A 21713-nucleotide genomic window follows, 5' to 3' on the forward strand; every position below is an offset into this window, starting at 1 on the left:
TCTAGCAAATAAAGTCTGCAACTATGCTAGATAAGTTACTTGCAGTAAGACAATTGACACTACTGTAGCCAAGCACGAGGTCAGAAACAAACTGCATTTTTACATTTTTTATTTCTTAAACCAGTTGCGTCTCTGACCATATAATGGAACAGATTAGGTCAGAGGTGAGCGTTTAGCTAAATGATGATAATCCTCCATCATCAATAAGATGACCATCCTATATTTTCTAAACAGACATACTAGCTTACGAGCTCTCTTGCGTCTCAAGAAATAAGTGTATGACATGAAGTACATTTTAAATTTAGAAGCCTTGGACTGTTGTTTAGCAGGCCATTAACACCACACCTACAGAAGTATCTGGCAAAAACATACATCAGATTGTGTGTCTTTTGCAAAGCAAAAATGTGGTAGCAGTCATCATGAAGATCACATTAAAGTTAACCCATATTACAGAGTACATGTAGCAATGCTTTTGTTGAAAACTGGTCAACAACCTTCAAAATTACATCAGTTTGTCCTCAGGCAACAACAAAAAGGTACAAGTTACGCTTGTTTTCTGGAAATACCATTTCATTGTTATAAGAGCCTAGTTATTTTTAATCTTACTTCATAGAAATGGCAACAACAAAAAATTGTGTGATCTACAAAAAATGCAAATGCTTCTGAGTAGTGTGACCCAAATTGAGGCAAAAGGGTTAGAGGTCCTAATGTGAGTTCTGCGTCCCAAATGACACCCTATTCCCTAAATAGTGCACTACTTTTGACCAGGGCCCCCGACAGGTCGTTTTTCAACAGATTTAAACAAGCATCACAATTTTATAAAAAACACTAGGTGTAAATATATTACGCCTCTATTGTTCAGTCATAAATTCACATTGCAGAATTTGAAAAGGACTTCACAAAAATAAAATATGCATATTGACAAGTCAGAATTTTCTTATGCTTGATTTAGGTTGAGCTGTTTCTGCAAACTATTCACAAAAGGGTTATTTGACTCTTCAATTTTGTCCATAATATTTTCTACCTAGCTCTCTTAGTGGGTATTGGTCAATTAAGAATCACACTGCCATGCTACACGTTTTACTGAAATACTTTTTTAAAATTCTAGCCTCAGTCTGTTGTAACATCATGCCAACTCCTTGTCATGCCAAGTCATTTTTGGCTTGGCAATGGAGTTGGCAAGAGCACAAACAGATCTGGGACCAAGCTTAGTTTATCCAGCCTAACTATAGTTAAGAGAGAGACAATAAACAGGCTTCATTAAATCCTTACTGAAAATATAACCCAACCCTAAACATTACTATACCACAATGCCATAGTGAAATAATGTCTAGAAATGATTTGACATTTATTCTTCTTCCGAGCTTCCAATCGATAGGTTCATCTCCTGCCTCCAAAGAATTTTGAAAACAAGGAAAGATCATCGTGCATTTCCGAAAAGGGCTGTGTGCCACCTAGGGGGAAAAACGTGTTTTAATATACTGTTAAGTCCGTTGGAGGTTGATAAGGCATTTTACGTATCATCACAATATACAGTTTCCCCCCATATTCAGTGATAAATACATGGCTTCCAACCTTGACCATGTAAGGTTCTCAGTGTCAAGGTATTTTCACATTCAATTGTGTCAAATCATAGGTCTATGTAATTGAATATGATATACCTGCATCTGCTAAATTACATTATGATATGATACAGTAAACGGGGCATCCGTTTGGTGACTAGAAACATAAACCCTACTGGAGGACACTGACCTGGTGGTAAGAGCGGTCCGGCTTGATCCTGTACCCCCTCGCGCCCCCCTATATAAGTCACTGTGGTTTCCTCGTTCCCCTGGCCATCTTGGACTGTGCGCCTCTCCTCAACACTCTAAACAAAACACATACAAAACAGAACATCCAAGACTGTCATGGAAACTCAATAAGGGTTCTATAACTTTGCATGGTTCTAAACAGTGGATTGAACATGGTGTGGATTGAACATGGTGTGGATTGAACATGGTGTGCATCCCAAATCGCACCCTATTCCCTATGTAGTGCATTACTTTTGACCAGGGCCTATAGGGACACAGAAATGGAGTGCCTCCATGTTGACCATCTTGGAAAAAACAGGGAGCACTTTACTGTAGACCAAGAGGAGCGCTTTACTTGTCTACCATTGCGAGGTGAACTGTATCTCTTACCCCATCAGGCTTCACCACTTTGGTGACAGTGACCGACTGGAAGTAAGAGTGCATCTTTGGCTGAGTGGAAGACCCAGCAGGTGGCGCTAGAATCTGATCGAGCCCTCCAAGGGACACTTGCGAGTCCAGATCTGAGGAGATGGTGTTTGGGAAATTGAACAAAAAACAAGACAGGTAACTGTAGAGAAGGCTGCAGAAGTCGGATATTTTCATCATCTACCTTTGTTACAGCTTCTTTATCAAACTACAGTGTTAAAAAGTTTGCTATTTGCTAATATGATGAGTGTTATACCAGAACCCAACCATAAAGCACTTTCAAGGAGCAGGACACTAATCTGGACGCTTGTAAGAAATCACGCTATGCCCTCAAACGAACCATCAAACAGGCAAAGCGTCAATGCAGGACTAAGATTGAATCCCAACACACCAGGCTCTGACACTGGTCGGATGTGGCAGGGCTTGCAAACTATTACGGACTACAAAAGGTAAACCCAGCCGCGAGCTGCCCAGTGACGCGAGCCTACCAGACAGGCTAAACGCCTTTTATGCTCGCTTCGATGCAAGCACTGAACACTGAAGCATGCATGAGAGCACCAGCTGATCCGGAGATGACGCAATCTCAATCCCACTGCCCTTTTCCTACCTAGACAAAAGGAACATCTATGTGAGAATGCTGTTCATTGACTACAGCTCAGTGTTCCAACACCATAGTGCCCACAAATCCCATCACTTAACTAAGGACCCTGGGACTAAACACCTCCCTCTGCAACTGCATCCTGGACTTCCTGACGGGCCGCCACCCGTAAGGATGGGCAACAACACATCTGCCACGGGGGCCCCTCAGGGGTGCGTGCTTAGTCCCCTCCTGTAATCCCTGTTCACCAACGTCTGCTTGATCAAGCATGACTCCAACACCATCATTAAGTTTGCTGACGACAAGGGTGTTAAGGCCTGATCACCGACAACAATGAAACAGCCTTTAGGGAGGAGGTCAGAGATCTGGCAATGTGGTGCCAGGGCAACTACCTCTCCCTCAACATGAGCAAGACAAAGGAGATGATCATGGACTACAGGAAAAGGAGGGCTGAACACGCCCCCATTCACATCGACGGGGCTGTAGTGAAGCGGGTCGAGAGTTAAGTTCCTTGGTGTCCACATCACCAACGAACTATCATGGTCCAAACTAACCAAGAAAGTCATGAGGGCACGACAACGCCTTTTCCCCCTCAGGAGACTGAAAAGATTTGGCATGGGTCCCCAGATCCTCAAAAAGTTCTACAGCTGCACCATCGAGAGCATCCTGACCGGTTGCATCACCGCCTGGTATGGCAACTGCTCGACACCCGACCATAAGGCTCTATAGAGGGTAGTGCATACAGCCCAGTACATCACTGGGGTCAAGCTTCCTGGCATCCAGGACCTACAGTTGAAGTCGGAAGTTTACATACTCCTGAGCCAAATACATTTAAACTCAGTTTTTCACAATTCCTGACATTTAATCCTAGTAACAATTCCCTGTTTTAGGTCAGTTAGGATCACCACTTTATTTTAAGAATGTGAAATGTCAGAATAATAGTAGAGAGAATTATTTATTTCAGCTTTTATTTCTTTCATCACATTCCCAGTGGGTCAGAAGTTTACATACACTCAATTAGTATTTGGTAACATTGCCTTTAAATTGTTTAACTTGGGTCAAACATTTTGGGTAGCCTTCCACAAGCTTCCCACAAAAAGTTAGGAGGAATAAGCCAAAATTCACCCAAACAGAGCTGGTGTAACTGAGTCAGGTTTGTAGGCCTCCTTGCGCGCACACGCTTTTTCAGTTCTGCCCACAAATGTTCTATGCGATTGAGGTCAGGGCTTTGTGATGGCCACTCCAATATCTTGACTTTGTTGTCCTTAAGCCATTTTGCCACAACTTTGGAAGTATGCTTGGGGTCATTGTCCATTTGCGACCAAGCTTTAACTCCTGACTGATGTCTTGAGATGTTGCTTCAATATATCCACATAATTTCCCCTCATGATGCCATCTATTTTGTGAAGTGCACCAGTCCCTCCTGCAGCAAAGCACCCAAACAACATGATGCAATAAAATGCAAATGAATTACTTAAAAATCATACAATGTGATTTTCTGGATTTTTAGATTCCGTCTCACAGTTGAAGTGTACCTATGATAAAAATTACAGACCTCTACATGCTTTGTAAGTAGGAAAACCTGCAAAATTGGCAGTGTTTCAAATACTTGTTCTCCCCACTGTAGATACTTGTGTACCTGTTTCCTCCAGCATCTTCACAAGGTCCTTTGCTGTTGTTCTGGGATTGATTTGCACTTTTTGCACCAAAGTACGTTCATCTCTAGGAGACAGAAAGTGTCTCCTTCCTGAGCAGTATGCTGTCTGCGTGGTCCCATGGTGTTTATACTTGCGTACTATTGTTTGTACAGATGAACGTGGTACCTTCAGACATTTGGAAATTGCTCCCAAGGATGAACCAGACTTGTGGAGGTCCACCATTTTTTTTCTCCTGAGGTCTTGGCTGATTTCCCGATGATGTCAAGTAAAGAGGCACTGAGTTTGAAGGTAGGCCTTGAAGTACACCTCCAATAGGCTAATTGACATAATTTGAGTCAATCAGAAGCTTCTAAAGACATGACATAATCTGGAATTTTCCAAGTTGTGTAAAGGCACAGTCAACTTCTGTATGTAAAGTCTATGTAAACTTCTGATGCACTGGAATTGTAATAGATTATTTCACTTATAATTCACTCTGTCTGTTTACAATTGTTGGAAAATGACTTGTGTCATGCACAAAGTAGATGTCCTAACCGACTTGCCAAAACAATAGTTTGTTAACAAGAAATTTGTGGAGTGGTTGAAAAATGAGTTTTAATGACTCCAAACTAAGTTTATGTAAACTTCCAACTTCAACTGTATATACTAGGTGGTGAGAGAGGAAGGTCCAACAATTTGTCAAAGACTCCATTCACCCAAGTCATAGACTATTTTCTCTGTTACCGCACAGCAAGCGGTACCAGAACGCCAAGTCTTGGTCCAAAAGGCTCCTTAACAGCTTCTACCCCGAAGCCGTAAGACTGCTGAACAATTAATCAAATGGACACCCGGACTATTTGCATTGACACCCACCCCTTTTGTTTTTACACTGCTGCTACTCGCAGTTCATTATCTATGCATAGTTACTTTACCCCTACCTACACGTACAAATTGCATCGACTAACCTGTAGCCTCGCACATTGACTCGGTATCGGTACCCCCTGTATATAGCCTCATTATTGGTATTTTACTGTGTTACTTTAGTTTATTTATTTTCTTAACTGCATTGTTGGTTAAGGGCTTGTAATTAAGCATTTTTTATTTTAAATTCACCTAAATTTAACCAGATAGGCTATTTGAGAACAAGTTCTCATTTGCAACTGCGACCTGGCCAAGATAAAGCATCCCAATTCGACACATACAACACAGAGTTACACATGGAATAAACAAAACATACAGTCAATAATACAGTAGAAAAATAAGTCTATATACAATGTGAACAAATAAGCTGAGATAAGGGAGGTAAAGGCAAAAAAAAGGCCATTTTGGCGAGGTAAATACAATATAGCAAGTAAAACACTGGAATGGTAGATTTTCAGTGGAAGAATGTGCAAAGTAGAAATATAAATAATGGGATGCAAAGGAGCAAAATAAATAAATACAGTAGGGGAAGAGGTAGTTGTTTGGGCTAAATTATAGATGGGCTATGTACAGGTGCAGTGATCTGCTCTGACAGCTGGTCCTTAAAGCTAGTGAGGGAGATAAGTGTTTCCAGCTTCAGATATTTTTGCAGTTCGTTCCAGTCATTGACAGCAGAGAACTGGAAGGAAAGACGACCAAAGGAGGAATTGGCTTTGGCGGTGACCAGTGAGATATACCTGCTGGAGTGTGTGCTACGAGTGGGTGCTGCTATGGTGACCAGTGAGCCGAGATAAGGCGGGGCTTTACCTAGCAGAGACTTGTAGGTAACCTGTAGCCAGTGGGTTTGGCGACGAGTATGAAGCGAGGGCCAACCAACGAGAGCATACAGGTCGCAATGGTGGATAGTGTATGGGGCTTTGGTGACAAAACGGGTGGCACTGTGATAGACTGCATCCAGTTTGTTGAGTAAAGTGTTGGAGGCTATTTTATAGATGACATCACCGAAGTCGAGGATCGGTAGGATGGTCAGTTTTACGAGGGTATGTTTGGCAGCATGAGTGAAGGATGCTTTGTTGCGATATAGGAAGCCGATTCTAGATTTAATTTTGGATTGGAGATGCTTAATGTGAGTCTGGAAGGAGAGTTTACAGTAACCAGACACCTAGGTATTTGTAGTTGTCCACGTATTCTAAGTCAGAGCCGTCCAGAATAGTGATGCTGGACGGGCGAGCAGGTGCGGGCAGTGATCGGTTGAATAGCATGCATTTCGTTTTACTTGCGTTTAAGAGCAGTTGGAGGCCACGGAAGGAGAGTTGTAATGGCATTGAAGCTCGTCTGGAGGTTAGTTAACACAGTGTCCAAAGAGGGGCCAGAAGTATACAGAACGGTGTGGTCTGCGTAGAGGTGTATCAGAGAATCACCAGCAGCAAGAGCAACATCATTGATGTATACAGAGAAGAGAGTCGGTAAGGTCAACCTGTTGTATTCGCCACACGTGACAAATAAAATGTGATTTTACAGGACCTTGCGTCTAAATCCAAATAACTTGGCCGTTTGACAATAACATGCCCGTACCTCTGTCTGCTTTTGGCTCCTGCTTTTGATCCCTTTGTAGCCTTCCTCTCCAAATATCATTGAACTGGAGAAAATAAAAAATAATCAAAGGACATGATTAATGAAGAGAATAAACTGTACACAAAAAGTAACCACCTGTAGGATGTGTAGCTCATAAAATTATTATTCAGAATGTACTATATTGTAATTTGAGAATGATGACTGGGATAGATCTCTCCTATACCTTCGAAAAGGGTGTGTTGGGGAAACATGGGCCACCAGATGGAGGGTTCTTATCGACCCTGGGCTCTCCTGATGGTAGCCCAGTCGACCCGCATGGGAAGTCACTGGGGCCTTTCAACATGAAGTCCCTCAAGGAGTTTCCACTACTGGATCCTCCCCCACTTTTCTCTGACCTGTCCTGGGAAAGGGGCGCCTCAATACTGGGAACACCTGGAATGAGGGAAAGGTCACATAGATTGATAGTGTTTAGAATATTAAAAAGTAATTGGCGTAATAGTGTTATTAGACCAGTCTATTACAGAGATGATGCATGGTTGGTTATGGCAATTGGCAAACATTAGTGAACACATATTTCTTAGTTAAATAACTAAACCAGAAGTAACTACATGGCTCATCTATAACCATATATTTTTTAACCAGGGAATTTCATTCACACTACACAGAATCAGCATCCCCCTGTCAATATCAACTTGTTAGAGGTATGTTTGAGGGTTGTCTTGGTTTTGTGTCATACCAACTCCTTGTCATGACAAAAAAAATATTGAGACCAGGCCAAGGATGACTGCTCCTACCAAACTGACCATCGTATCGTCCTAGCTGTGATAAGATTTCCATCTCTCTGAAGAACTGGCCAAACATCTCAGGCTCCTGGATCCTCACTCCGTTTGGGCCCATGCTGAACCCAAACCTCCACTGATTATCAAACAGGTCCTGCTGGCCACCACCACCCTGGGAACCATCAAAGTAGAGTCCATCCTCCTCTTCGTCATCATCATCGTCATGGGTCATGCCATCGAAGAAGGGGTCCCTGAGCAAGATTAGGAAAAGTGAGCCAGGAGAAACTTTAAAGACATGTCACTGCATCTAAGCAGCAGTGCTTGTACAAGAAAGTAGCATTTAACCTACACTTTAGCCCCACCTCCTGGTCTCTGGAGCAAATGACACGTTTCAAGTTATGTCAAATCCAATACTTCTTTCGTGGTAGAAGACAAGCAAATGAAATACGTAACACTAAATACCTAGCCAAACATATAGCTAGTCAGCTATACTAGTTACAGCGGTGGTTTAATTGGCTTCAAGACACTAATTATGAAGCAAGTTATGCAACGCCATTTATGCTATCTAGTTAGCTAGTAAACCAGCCTGAAGCTAGCTGGCTTTAGGTATCTCACCTTCGGCCCTCACCACGATCATGGCCTCCTCCAGGTACCCAAAAAAATCCACGAAATAGATCAAATAAGCTCATTTGAATCAAACGTTTGATGTAAATTTAGCTACTTCATGCTGAACTAGTCGAAGGACGATGTCAACACTGCCGTAAAGTCATAGACTTCCCTGAAGAATGACGCAATCGACGGTTTTGGAACACACCGACCAGTTTACCGTAGGGCAATAGTAATGGCGTATTTTTGTAGGCACTAACTCCATGGTTCGCTTGGACAAAGCCTATTGGGGAAATTAAGGGCTTTTTGGGATAAACGCCGAAAATAATGTGGTAAACACAGGTTTAGGATATTTTTATACGTTCTGTTCTGCGACAATCTCCATTAGCAAACGTCACTTAGTTATGCAATAAAAAAATAAAAAAAAGCACAACGGCTTCATAATGGTCATGTTAACCGACTTCTATTATTATCTCAAACCTTATTTTCGGCGTTTATTCCAAAACCATATTCTTTCCCCATTCATCATTTTTTCGCATAGGGATGTTGAACGAACCAAAGGTAACTAATTCCCGGGTTTTAGGACTACAATCGGGCGACATCTTTTGTTGTACCTAGATCTCCACTTCAAGAGGACCAGCGGCAGCACTGATGTGCGTGATTAGTAGTCCCCTCAATAATTGTGTAGCAAGTTAATTTCTTTCAGGTCAAAACTGTAATGAAACAGTCTCGAACCCTCGACCTTCTAGCCCGAAGTCCGGCGCGCTATCGACTGTGCCGCAAAAGCATGCTCGAACGGCAGTGTCGATTTCCGCGCTTATAAACCCAGGGTCGTTACAATACAATAGATTTATTTAACAAATCAGATGTGCTTTTAATTTTAAGTGCAACAGGCTAGTCTGTGAAGGAAATATCGATACACGAATTTGACTCAATGAAATTACTTGAAATGTTACCTTCTAGCTCACCAAAATGCTATTTTTTTCTGAAAAAAAGACAAGGATGCACCATGCAGAGTTCTACAGAGAAACAATCACTGAGTTGAGTTTTATTTGATACTGCTGGTCGTCCAAACCAACTGTGTACGAACACAGCCCTGCCCACCCCACCCCCACTTTCTTGGATGACTACAGAGCAGTGATGTCCAAACCTGTTAATGTAAGACTGTCCTTGAGGGTTCCCTTCAATCCAGGTCTTTTGAATGAGGTACTGTATTCAACCAAATGATACCAATATTGTTTTATATAGAAATTAGATAAAGGGAAACTTGCAGAATGACTGCCCCAACCAAGACCAAGACTGGGCACCACTGTGTTTAGCTGACTAAGTTGAAGAAGAAAAAAGACTGCTGTATTTACAAGCCACATGATAGAAAAATAAAGTTTCTTTAAAAAAAAGACATTCACATCCAAAATGATGATAATGTATTTTTCCTGTTATATTTACTTAATATTTATATATTTTTTACAAAACAAAATAAACCATGAAACAAAAAAGGTAACAAGTGAGGATCTGAGAAAGGGAAGGGGGGAAGCCATTGAACAAACAAGGACTACAGTACTTGTTTTTTTTATATATGTACAAGACAAGTTAAGCCATTTAAATATATTTTAACGCACAGTACAAAAAGAAAAATCAGACAAAAACATAGTACAATTTTGTCCATTAGTAATCATTGCTGCAGCTTTCCTAATATATTGGGGGGGATTAGAAAAATAACAACTTCAACACATAGGTAGGTAAGGGTGTGCCCCTGGCCTCTAGTACGACTCTTGCAGAATAAGCAACAATCTACAAATGTTACATTTTTAATCAGGGGTAAAGCTATTTTACAACATAGGAAACATGGGAAATCATTTTACATGGTATGAGTGTGTAACTCACTGCGTTTGGGAGTAACGAGAGGACCGATACACACCCAAGGCCCACCAGTGTACACACAAAAACACTCCGCAGATGTGCATACACACATATACATAATGGTAAAAAATACATTTCACAATTCCTCTGCCAATTTAGAAAATCCATTCTTAAAACTAAAATGTTGGACAAACTCAATGGGAAACAAAGGAAAAAGTTCATCTGTTTGGGTTTATGGTGGGAAGGTTACATTTCGCCCAAGTATAAGGGGGAGAGGGTGAGAATAGAAAACCAGCCTGTCTCCCGCCTTCAACATCTTTGTTCCTCCCATCAGTAAAAAAAAACAAAAAAACATTTATATTAGAAAACAGCTCAATGTTACATACAACAGAGCGAAAGGGAGGGGGGTTGGACATGATACAAATTCCAGACACTCAATACTCTGCTCTTAATGGTCTGTTACTATAATCATTTAACTCCATCCCGCTCTTACAAGACTGCCTCTCAGCTCAGCGACACCCATGACAGGGGTGAGTACTGTCGGTGTGCTGAACAGAAAGAGTGGGGAGGGGATCTCTAAGAGAGTGGGGGTTACATGGAGACCGTTTGTGGGGAAGGATACCCCCTTTTCTGTCAGACTTTGGGACACATGGGGCCAGGTGTTAGTTGGCCCCCCAGTTGTAGCTGTTGTATGCAGACTTGTTGATCTGGGTTTTCTGTTGAAGTGAAGCATTCTGGCTGCGCTGTCCAGTACCACTCTGTTAGGAGAGAAAATAGGAAAAGATCATAGGCAAGGTATCCAGTGCTAGCTATTTCTCTCCAAGACAGTGACACATGCACCGTCACAACACACACATGCGCCGTGAAACACACACCGTACCTGTCCGTCCTGCTGCAGATGGTGGTGCAGGATCTGAGAGAGGGGCTGCTGGTGCGGTGCCAGGATGTGCATGAAGGGGGCCGGAGCGTAACCAGCTGCGGCTGGGGGGTTGATGGGACCACCACTGCCCAGGGCCGAGGGCAGGCTGAAGGAAGTTGCCGGTGTGGTTGCATGGAAACCCTGCTGCTTCTCAAAAGACTGCTGCTGGAGGGATAAACACAACCACGTTGGTTGCCCTGTCTTTACTAGTGTGCGGTTGTTACATTTGTTTGCGTACAAACATCCTTTTATACAGACACTGGTTGTAATAAACTTTCCGTATGTCTCAGAGCAGATACATTTATTCCAGTGTTTGTATCACTGTAGCATCATTCTCACCTGCTGTGTCTTTGTGTAAACAGACCCTGAAATGTCTGGGACCCCCGTGTTGCTTGACGTGACCGAGACTCCTGCAGAGGAAACAAAGGGGTTCGGACATATTTACTTCACCATGTCTACAGGTCACAACCCCTGCAGGAGAGGTAGGGAAACCCCTGGGAGTCAGATCCACAGAATGGTCCGGGAGTAAGGCAGCAGTTACCAGATAGAAAGTAAGGCAGTCAAATGTACATCACATTCTAATGACTAGTTTTCATCTATATTATTCGTAGCAGTTTATTTACCACCACAAACCGATGCTGGCACTAATACCACACTCAATGAGCTGTGTAAGGCCATAAGCAAACAAGAAAATGCTCATCCAGAAACAGTGCTGCTAGTGGCCGGGGACTTTAATGCAGGCAAACAAATCAGTTTTAACTCATTTCCACCAGCATGTCACATGTGCAACCAGAGGAAAAAAACCTCTAGACCACCTTTACTCCACACACAGACGCATACAAAGCTCTCCCTCACCCTACATTTGGCAAATCTGACCATAGTTCTATCCTCCTGATTCCTGCTTACAAGCAAAAATTAAAGCAGGAAGCACCAGTGACTCAATCAATTCGGAAGTGGTCAGATAACGCAGATACTACGCTATAGGACTGTGTTGCTAGCAGACTGGAATATGTTCCGGGATTCATCCAATGGCATCATCAATAAGTGCATCGACGACATCGTCCCCACAGTGACCGTACGTACATTTCCCAACCAGAAGCCATGAATTACAGGCAACATCCACTCCGAGCTAAAGGCTAGAGCAGCCACTTTCAAGGAGCGGGACACTAATCCGGACGCATATAAGAAATCCCACTGTGCCCTCCGACAAACAATCAGGCAAAGCATCAATACAGGACTAAGACTAAATCCTACTACACCGGCTCTGACACTCGTCAGATGTGGCAGGGCTTGAAAAATATTACGGACTACAAAGTGAAACTCAGCCACAAGCTGCCCAGTGCCTCGAAGCAAGCATGCATGAGAGCACCAGCTGTTCCGGACAACTGTGTGATCACGCTCTCGGTAGCCTATGTGACCTTTGAACAGGTCAACATTCACAAAACAGCGGAGCCAGATGGATTACTCGGACGTGTGCTCACAGAGAAACAAAAAGGCTTGTACATGATTTGCTCCTATACCATTCCTATAATGGCTTGTACATGATTTGCCCCTTTACCATTATGGCTCCTACACCACTTTTAATCAAGACAATGTTTCGAGCCGAGACGGATCGATCGTCAGGTCCCTTACTCCCAAATCGGTATACATTACACTCCATCATTATAGCTGATGTGTGGTGAGCATTCTGGTACAAAATGGTGGGTGTGCCAAATGTGTGCTAAACATTGGTGGTGGAAGAGGAGTCATTAAACACTTTCATAAACAAAAGGTGCATAAACAGTGTTTACTCTCCACTAAATCCCTGGTTGGGTCTGGCAAAACCCATTCATAAACAATATCCTGCCAGGTAGGATTTAATCTACATTTGCCCGGCATTTTAGCTATCGATGTGACGTTTGGCGGCGCCTAAGCAGTCAGTTCTATACCTGCCTGGCTGAGTGGCAGTGTTGGTGGAATGCGCGAGCTGCAAAATTCTGTAGTCCGCCTGGAAATGAATTTGCAAGACCAATACGTTTTTCTAATACTTTTCAAATCAACGTATTTGATCATTTTCTGTTCTCCTCTCATTTTACTTCAAGTACTTTACAAGTACCAACTTCAGAAAATGTGATTTAAGGCATTCCAGTACTTGAATTTTAGAGTGCTAAATTAAAGTACCTTAAAAGCACTTTGTACGAACCCTGTCAACCGCACTCAGGAAATTCACTGTTCATCTACATAAAAAATGCATTCCTTTTTATCTTCTGTAGTTGACAGAATACATTGAGTTTGAGGGAGCGTGGCACTTTGGAAACATGTTACCTTCACACCCCATAGTCTTAGTATCCCCATTTCAGAGCATGGCAGTTCAACAGGCAGGACCTCCATTTTGTCACTCGCTCCCCACCCTTGGGGTGTGTGTACATCCTGTGTCAACCGCACAGGCCAGCGGGCAGCAAGGTACTTCTGGCACACACTGAAGCAAGCACACCATGGGTGGAAAGCTAGCAGCACCGTGTGTGAGGGGAGCATGGACCAGGGCTACTCATCAACTGTTAAATGGTTAGCAGCTACCCTCAACGCTTTAGAAATGTAAGAATTGAACATAAACAATTAGCTAGCCTCTATGGTAGCATTTCCCAAACTTGGTCCTGGAGACCCAATGAGGAGCACATTTTGGTTTTTGCCCTAGCATTACGCAGCGGATTGAAATAATCAACTCATCATCAAGCTTAGAATATTTTAATCTGAAATGCTAGAGCAAAAACGTGCACCCCTTGGAGTCCCCAGGACAGTTTTTGGGCAATGCTGTCCTATGGCTAAGGTATACGATTGACAGTGTTAATTCTGAGGACATTTGACCCTTCCTACAGCACCTTGGTGCCTAATGATGAGTAGTCCTGGGGGACAGAACAGATGAGTAACAGAAGAATGGAGGCAGACAGAGGGTGACGGTTGACTGCAAAACGGGTGTCAGGGTCTTCTCTGTGGTGTTGGACGGTAAGCAGCAATGAGGGAGAGGATGGAGGTGATGACAGAGCGAGGGAGGAAGGGAGGGTTGGTGTGTGGCGGCACTCACCGACTCCAGGCCCGCTGACAGAGCTGGCTTGCTTGTTTTGAGCAGAAGCGGCGGCAGCCACGGCAGTGCCATATCCACCCTTACAGAAATCCCCACTCCCCGAAGCCTGGCCCATATCCTCATAGCCTGCAACAGTCAGACACATAGCCACAGCCCACAGCGTTAGACACACCAAGCAGGGTTAGGATGTGGGTATTGGGGCGTCAGGCAGGGGGAGGGAGGGGTGGGCGGTGGAGGCAGGAAGCAGTAGGTGGTGTGGATAATAGATGCTGTGTGACCAGGTGGATAGAGGGAGAGAGAAATAGAGGAAGACTAAAGGATAGAGGTGGATAGATGGAGCGAGAGAGAGAAAGAGAGATGACCTCATGGGATGGAGGGTGTAGCCGGAAACCCAACTCCACTTATTGAATGAGCAGAAGCAAGCAATGATAGGCAGTAGCAACAGAACACCCACCACCTTACTGCCCCGTAATACATGTAGGAGGGCAAAGGAAATATCGATACAGTCCACTTTTCCAGTCCAAAACTACTAAAATAGAACAAATTACTGTACTAACAAAAAGATAAAGGGTAAACTAGATCTCCTTCTCCATTCAAAAGAATGGTGAGAGTTGCAGAATAATAAAACTACTATTTCCACTCCCATTTTAGACAAGTCTTCACATAAACGCAAACCCTGTAAACATTTTTATAAAAGAAAGTAAAATCACGAGCCTCAAAACTAATAATCTATATTGGGCCCAGATCACTCTATTCATGGGTTGCGCGTTGTGCCACAATATTGTTTTAAACGTAAGTTTTAAGACTGATGCCCCACTGAGCTTTCTATTCAATGCATCCTCATTGGGCGCTGATGAAGATTGTCTAAAGTGCATTACTGTGGCTTGAAAACACAAATGACATTTCTAAAGGCAAATAATTTGTGCAAAAACCTTGTCATCATTTAAGTTGCCAGATTGACATTCGATGCAGTAGGACGTTAGCTAGCTATGTAAGATTGAGGGGAGACCTCCAGATTTTAGCTAGCTACTTCTGACAAACTTTGCTACCTAATAACTGTTAAATTACATGGACAGAGAAAGTGGTATTCCACATACAGCAACCGTCATTGGACGAGCAGGAAAAGCAAAACACCAGAACTGGTACAACTTGCAGTACTCTGAACCAGCTACACTTTCTGGTACAACAGGGTCAGCTGACCTGTCACTTGTAGATAATATCAGAATTGAACCAATAGAAAATCGAGAAAAACAGAATGACATTCAAAATGATGATGTACTTGAAACAAAGGACGTGTCATTTGACTCAGTTAAGCTAGATAAGCTCAGTAATTGGAGGAAAAATGGAGTGTTTGAGGAAGTCAAAGACATTGGCCAAAAATGCATCTCAACAAAGTGGGTGTGTACCCTTAAAGAATCCTTAACTGGAATAGTGCCCAAAGCACGTCTAGTGGCTAGAGGTTGAGGAGCTGGCTGCTAAAGAACTCCCAAAAGACTCACCGACAATCACTCAGATTGCTGATGTCAGTGATCTGCCAGAAAAAAATGGAAACTTAATGCAGATTTGATGTCTATGGAATTTTTGCAGGGAACAGAGCTGTCAAGGGACATTCACATCCGACCTCCGCCTGAAGCTAAAAGCGAAGGAACACTGTGGAAACTAAAAAAGTGTGTATGGACTGGCAGATACATCACTCTACTGGTACAACAAAGTCAAGGCAACAATGCTGAATACAGGTGGAAAAATGTCACAAGTGGATCCTGCAGTCTTCTATTGGCTTGATCAAGACTGCAATGTGACTGGAGTACTTGCCTGTCATGTCGATGACTTTATCTGGGGTGGCTCACAGACCTTTGCTTCAACTGTGATTCCACACTTCAAAGCTGTTTTCTAGGTTGGCCGTGAGGAGCATGATCATTTTTGTTATGTTAGCATAGAGTTTATTACAGTTGATGGAAAAATACCGAGGCAACAGGAGAGCTATATCAAGAATCTTCAACCCATTCAACTGGATTCTTCAAGAGCCGTACAAAGGAATTCCCCTCTATGTGGAATTGAAGCTGGTCAATTGAGGTCAAATATAGGACACATTTTATGGGTTGCTAGACAGAGTAGACCTGATGTAATGTTTGATGGTTGCAACTTGGCATCTAACACAAAACACGCCACTGTACAAACCATTCATGAGGCGAACAAAGTTGTTCGTAAACTGAAATCACAACAAGTGACTTTAACGTTTCAGCATGTTGGAAAAGATGACTCTTTGAAACTAGTTGTCTTCAGTGATGCTTCGCTAGGGAACCTTACAGATGGAGGCACACAAGGTGGACATCTAACCGTGCTAATGGGTGAAGGAGGAAGATTCTCACCCATGTGTTGGCAGTCAAAAAGGATCAGAAGGGTTGTCCGAAGCACACTTGCTGGAGAAACCCTTGCTCTTGCGGATGGAATTGACAATGCTATCTTTCTTGCAACTCTGTTCTCAGAGCTTACCACTGGTGAGACAAAACGGCACTTTCTACCTGTAGTTTGTGTCACTGACAACTACTCATTAGTTGATGCTGTGAAGTCAACCAAGTCTGTCACAGAGAAAAGACTTTGAGATTAGCAGCATCAAGGAACTTATTCGAGCACAGAGAATCCAGCGGATTCTGTGGTCGACCACAAAGGAACAGCTTGCTGACTGTCTGACTAAAAAAGGAGCATCCGGTCTTGTGCTCCTACAGGCTCTCGCTCCTACAGGCTCTCAGTAATGGAAAGTGGCAGCTTGAGTAATACAAATAAAAACTGTCACACAACCCATTTGTAATGGGGATCTTGAATAATACTTGGACATTTAATTATGTTGTTGATGTTTTATTTGTCTTTAAAGAAAAGGGGGAGATTGTTAAGTTCATGTTTTAAGTATCCTTATATTTATGTTATTACGGGGCTATCAATCAGTCAAGCGTGTGCCTGCGCAGGGAGTCTTGTTGTTGATGGACCTAGCCTGGAGTGGAATGGCTACCTTGTAGTATGTTCATATAGTATAGTAAACTTTGTTAAACTGGAACCTTGTCGTTGTGTCATTTCGAGTTAACAATAACATTGCCATCTGTCTAAAGTAAATTTGACAACATGATTGCAAAGTTGTTTCCTACTTTGTGCCTACTTTAGCAATGTCATCGTATTCCCAAGCTCCTATAGTGTAATTTAGATGACAGTTATTAGTCCCAGTTCTACTTTTGAACATCAATATTGCTGCAGCATCTGTAGAACGTTGATAACAATGCCAACAACGCGACCGAGTGACGGAGATGCAACCCATGAATAGCTGGCCCATATCAGACAGTGCACAGGGTTGGTTGGTTAGAATAGTTTGTTGGTAACAACGGCAGCAGTTTGTCTCCATGCAACAGAAACCGCTCCATAACAGCTGGTCAACAACATCAGTGGCGTGCCTGATTTAGAAAGGTTGGAGTTAGTGCCATTTCATCTACTAACCATGTTGAAGAGCGGTTGATGTAGACCGGTAATGTGGGCAATGTCAGCCTTTGCCTGCTTAGGCACAGGCAAATGTTAATGTCTCCAACTTGGTGTAACTGAAATTAGTTGCATTCAAACCCAAAAAACCTTTGAATGTGAGAGGCCTATTAAATAAAAAAGTGAATGCAGGCAGTGTCGACTAAACTGACTTTCAGTTGCATGCAGTGTTGATAGCCATTCTATCAGTATGTACAGATTTGAACTGAATGACCCCTGAACAGATGCTGTTCCACAGGGTGTGTTTAGTCTTACCAGTGTTGTAACCATGGGAACTGTAGCCGCTGGCCTGCTGGAAGGCTGTTGCCGAGGGGTTGACACCAACGTTCACACCGTGCTGCTTCGACGAGGTAGGAGCAACCTGGAAACACAGACAGGTTAGAGGTGAAACTAATATACTTTAGTTGTCTAAAGTATATAAAATATCAGCTGCTAACACATGCAATTTCAATTCCTTTTACAGCATACTGGATTCTCTCAATTGAAGCTGCATTAGAGGACATTTTGCCCAAAAACAGTTTGTAATATATTTGTGTCCCCCAATTATAAATGAGGACAGTTTGCATGTCATACTACAAAATCAGTCCCTCCAGGATTCCGTGATCGCATAATTCAATGCAAAATCAAGCAATCAGCGCATATTATGCGAGAGCTCGTAATTTTGACCAATTACTGCACTGTTACCGTGGAAAATGGCTCAATTCAACCACACGTCAACAACGTTTGGTCCCCTGGCCTGTCAGCGTATTCACGTGCGAAGATGGGTGATTGTTGATGGCTGACCGGCAGTACACTGAACCGAAATCAATCTCATTTGCAAACAAAAATAACAGCTAACAACCATGCGAAACAATTTCCAAATGTTTTTGGAAACTAGAGAAAGCCGACAATCAACAGTCACTTCGAATCAGCAAAGAATATGAGAATGTCAGAACAGTTCCCACAGCAGCGGCAGATCACCATGACTGAAGTGGTAGCAGGGAAGACTGTGGCAAGCACTAAAAGAATCAAGGTGAGTGGCGTTTTACTCAAACTTTTACTCCGCTAACCTTGGCTTTAGTAGGGTGGTCGGCACTCTGCTCACCCCAGTCTGTCTATGGAGAGCACTGCTCAAAACACTGTGTGCAATTTGTCAGCTTTGCCGCTTTAATTAAACTCTGTAAAACTTCATACGGATCACGAAAGCACAATCTTTCTGGATTTTTTAGCAATGGAATAGTACATTTCAACCACAACTCTATATTTGTACGTTCTGTTCTTTATCTCCCTCACAACCCTTTCAAAAAAAAAAACACAATCTCAAGAATATTGAAGACAATTTATTAGAAAGAAATCGATCCTCAAATTGAAAGTGATTGATCAGCTTTGAATCTATTTGTTTTTTTTGAGAGTGAGAGAGCGTGAATAGGAATGGGAGGTGCATCTTGTGTTGATGGCAAGCCCCAAGCCTGATGGAGAGGAGAGGTATGTGTGAGTGTTCAAGAAAACAAAATTGAGCACTTTAGATGTTTCTAATTGTTTTTGTATTATGTATTCTGCTTAAAATCGACCTAAAACTGAGCACATTACTTTTTAATGCTTTATATGAAATTAACGTGAAAAAACATCGCAAAATGTATCACAGAATTTCAGAAAAGCTGCTGCAAAATCAATCATTTTTGGCCGCAGAAATTACACACAAAAAATCTAAATCCTGGCGGGACTGCAAAATGCATGTATACATGCATCACGAGAACATACCCTTGTTAACTTCCTAAAACTTCATATAATTTAAAAAACATCCAAAACAACAATACCCAGACAAATCATGAGAAACCTCACCGGGAACATGGCGGGACCGTACTGGAAGGTGTTGGGCAGGCCCGGCACGCCGGTGTAGTAGGGCAGGCTGGTGTAGCTGTAGCCGGGAGGCAGTGCGGGGTTGAGAAATGGCTGCTGCGTGGTGTGGTGCGTCTGACTCTGGTTCTGCTGCGTCTGCTGAGCCAACGTGGTGGCCGGAGCCGGGGACGACGCGTCACCTCGACCAAACTTTGATAAGTCACCTGCCGGAGGGGAACGGGGGAGAGAGATAAAAGGGAAAGTGTGAAAAGTGTGAGAAAGGGGGATGAGTGGGAGAGATGAGCGAAAAAGTGACAGAAAAACTTCCGTTATGTTCAAGCAACAAGCGGGTGATTCTCAGAAATCAGTTACTACACCAGAACAATGGACAATAGCGTTGAAGCAGCGAATCAGTTCAAGTCAGTCACGGCGATGAAGGTCTGACCATCTGGTGGCGGCTGCACATTGTTCTAGCACACCACTGTCCAGTTTTGCCATGGCGACTGCAGGACAGGATCAACAGATGTGTTCGTTCCTAACACCAAACCCCTCCCTTCACTGTGTTAGCATTCAGTACACAGTCCATAAAATAGGAAAGTAGACTTAGTTATACACCAGATGGGGGTTAGAATGGTGCTTACCAGAGTAAGGGTTGTTGCTCAAGCTGCCATCTCTGCCAGTCAGTGCTGTGTTGGGGGTGGCAAACGGGATGCTGTAGTAATCCTGAGAAGATAGAAGAGGCTCAGTTTTTACTAGTACGATTATCAGACTATATCCCATTTCATTAACTCGCAACATAGCACAGTTCCTGGAAAGAAATAAGTTCCAAAAACAGTTTGGCGAGACAGCCAGTTCTTCCCTTCTTTAAAAATCAGTTTGCAGCTGTTGTTAGAGTTACTAGTAAATGCCAGAAGTCATATTTGGCCAACCCGCTAAATGGATGGGTTAGATCCAGATTAGATCCAACTTACTCACCAGTGGTATTCTTGCCTGGAGCATCTGTAGGTCATCATAGCCATACACCTGAGGCTGAGAGGCAAAAGGCGGTGAGAAAAGACAATAGAAGGAAAAAATGTTTGCAATTCTTCTCCAATTGCAATATACAGTGGCAAGAAAAAGTATGTGAACCCTTTGGCAATACCTGGATTTCTGCATAAATTGGTCATAAAATTTGATCTGTACCTTCATCTAGATCACAACAATAGACAAACAGTCTGCTTAAACTAATAACACACAAACAATTATAAATGTTCATGTCTTTATTGAACACACTGTGTAAAAATTCACAGTGCAGGGTGGAAAAGTATGTGAACCCTTGGATTTGATAACTGGTTGACCCTCCTTCGGCAGCAATAACCTCAACAAAAAAAATTCTGTAGTTGTGGATCACACCTGCATAACGGTCAGGAGGAATTTGGGATCATTCCTCTTTTCAGTTCAGCAATATTCTTGGGATGTCTGGTGTGAACTGCTCTCTTGTGGTCATGCCACAGCATCTCAATCGGGTTGAGGTCAGGACTCTTACTGGGCCAATCCAGAAGGCGTATTTTCTTCTGTTGAAGCCATTCTGTTGTTGATTTACTTCTGTGTTTTGGGTCGTTGTCCTGTTGCATCACCCGACTTCTGTTGAGCTTCCATTGGCGGACAGATAGCCGAACATTCTCCTGCAAAATGACATGATAAATTTGGGAATTAATTTTTCCGATGATGATAGCAAGCTGTCCAGGTCCTGCGGCAGCAAACCAGCCCCAAACCATGATGCTCCCTCCACCATAATTTACAGTTGGGATGAGGTTTTGCTGCTGGTGTGCTGTGCCTATTTTTGTCCACACATAGTGCTATGTGTTCCTTCCAAACAACTCAACTGTAGTTTCATCGGTCCACAGAATATTTTGCCAGTAGCGCTGTGGAACATCCAGGTGCATTTTTGCAAACTTCAGACGTGCAGCAATGTTTTTTTGGACAGCAGTGCTCCCTCTGCTGTTTCCTGAAGTCCACGATCATCTCCTTTGTTTTGTTGACGTTGAGTGTGAGGTTATTTTCCTGACACCACACTCCGAGGGCCCTCACCTCCTCCCTGTAGGCTGTCTCGTCGTTGTTGGTAATCAAGCCTACCACTGTAGTGTCGTCTGCAAACTTGATTGAGTTGGAGGCGTGCATGGCCACGCAGTCGTGGGTGAACAAGGAGTACAGGAGAGGGC

The 21713-nt window shown here is 43.0% G+C and overlaps 2 protein-coding genes across 11 annotated transcripts in view; both read right to left on the reverse strand.

Annotated features, from left to right (window-relative positions):
• Window positions 1-92: 92 nt before the first annotated feature.
• Window positions 93-9112, reverse strand: hax1 (HCLS1 associated protein X-1). Of its 3 annotated transcripts, none has more exons than XM_055875846.1 (7): window positions 8342-9112; window positions 7742-7977; window positions 7171-7379; window positions 6948-7011; window positions 2181-2311; window positions 1753-1867; window positions 93-1454 (listed from the first exon to the last, which is right to left on the reverse strand). In XM_055875846.1, exons 1-7 carry the CDS (start codon window positions 8413-8415, stop codon window positions 1381-1383), a joined length of 903 nt encoding a protein of 300 aa, XP_055731821.1. In that variant the 5' UTR covers window positions 8416-9112; the 3' UTR covers window positions 93-1380. The 3 variants fall into 3 exon arrangements, with proteins under 3 accessions (XP_055731821.1, XP_055731822.1, XP_055731823.1); XM_055875847.1 differs by having other exon boundaries at window positions 7751-7977; window positions 8342-9109; XM_055875848.1 differs by lacking the exon at window positions 8342-9112 and adding an exon at window positions 8076-8260.
• A 773-nt stretch (window positions 9113-9885) lies between these two features.
• ubap2l (ubiquitin associated protein 2-like) overlaps window positions 9886-21713 on the reverse strand; it is a 79963-nt gene continuing 68135 nt past the window's right edge. For 4 of the 8 annotated variants that reach the window (XM_055875839.1, XM_055875844.1, XM_055875841.1 and 1 more), the window contains 8 exons: window positions 20488-20541; window positions 20154-20235; window positions 19516-19736; window positions 17950-18055; window positions 14173-14298; window positions 11451-11521; window positions 11073-11276; window positions 9886-10950 (listed from right to left, as the gene is read on the reverse strand). In XM_055875839.1, coding sequence (XP_055731814.1) covers window positions 10855-10950; window positions 11073-11276; window positions 11451-11521; window positions 14173-14298; window positions 17950-18055; window positions 19516-19736; window positions 20154-20235; window positions 20488-20541 — 960 coding nt within the window. In that variant the 3' untranslated portion in view covers window positions 9886-10854. The remainder of the gene's footprint in view (window positions 10951-11072; window positions 11277-11450; window positions 11522-14172; window positions 14299-17949; window positions 18056-19515; window positions 19737-20153; window positions 20236-20487; window positions 20542-21713) is intronic. The other 4 variants (XM_055875845.1, XM_055875842.1, XM_055875840.1 and 1 more) reach the window with 3 other exon arrangements.

This window comes from Salvelinus fontinalis, chromosome 22 (assembly GCF_029448725.1).
Source record: "Salvelinus fontinalis isolate EN_2023a chromosome 22, ASM2944872v1, whole genome shotgun sequence".
In the NCBI taxonomy this organism is placed as follows: domain Eukaryota; kingdom Metazoa; phylum Chordata; class Actinopteri; order Salmoniformes; family Salmonidae; genus Salvelinus; species Salvelinus fontinalis.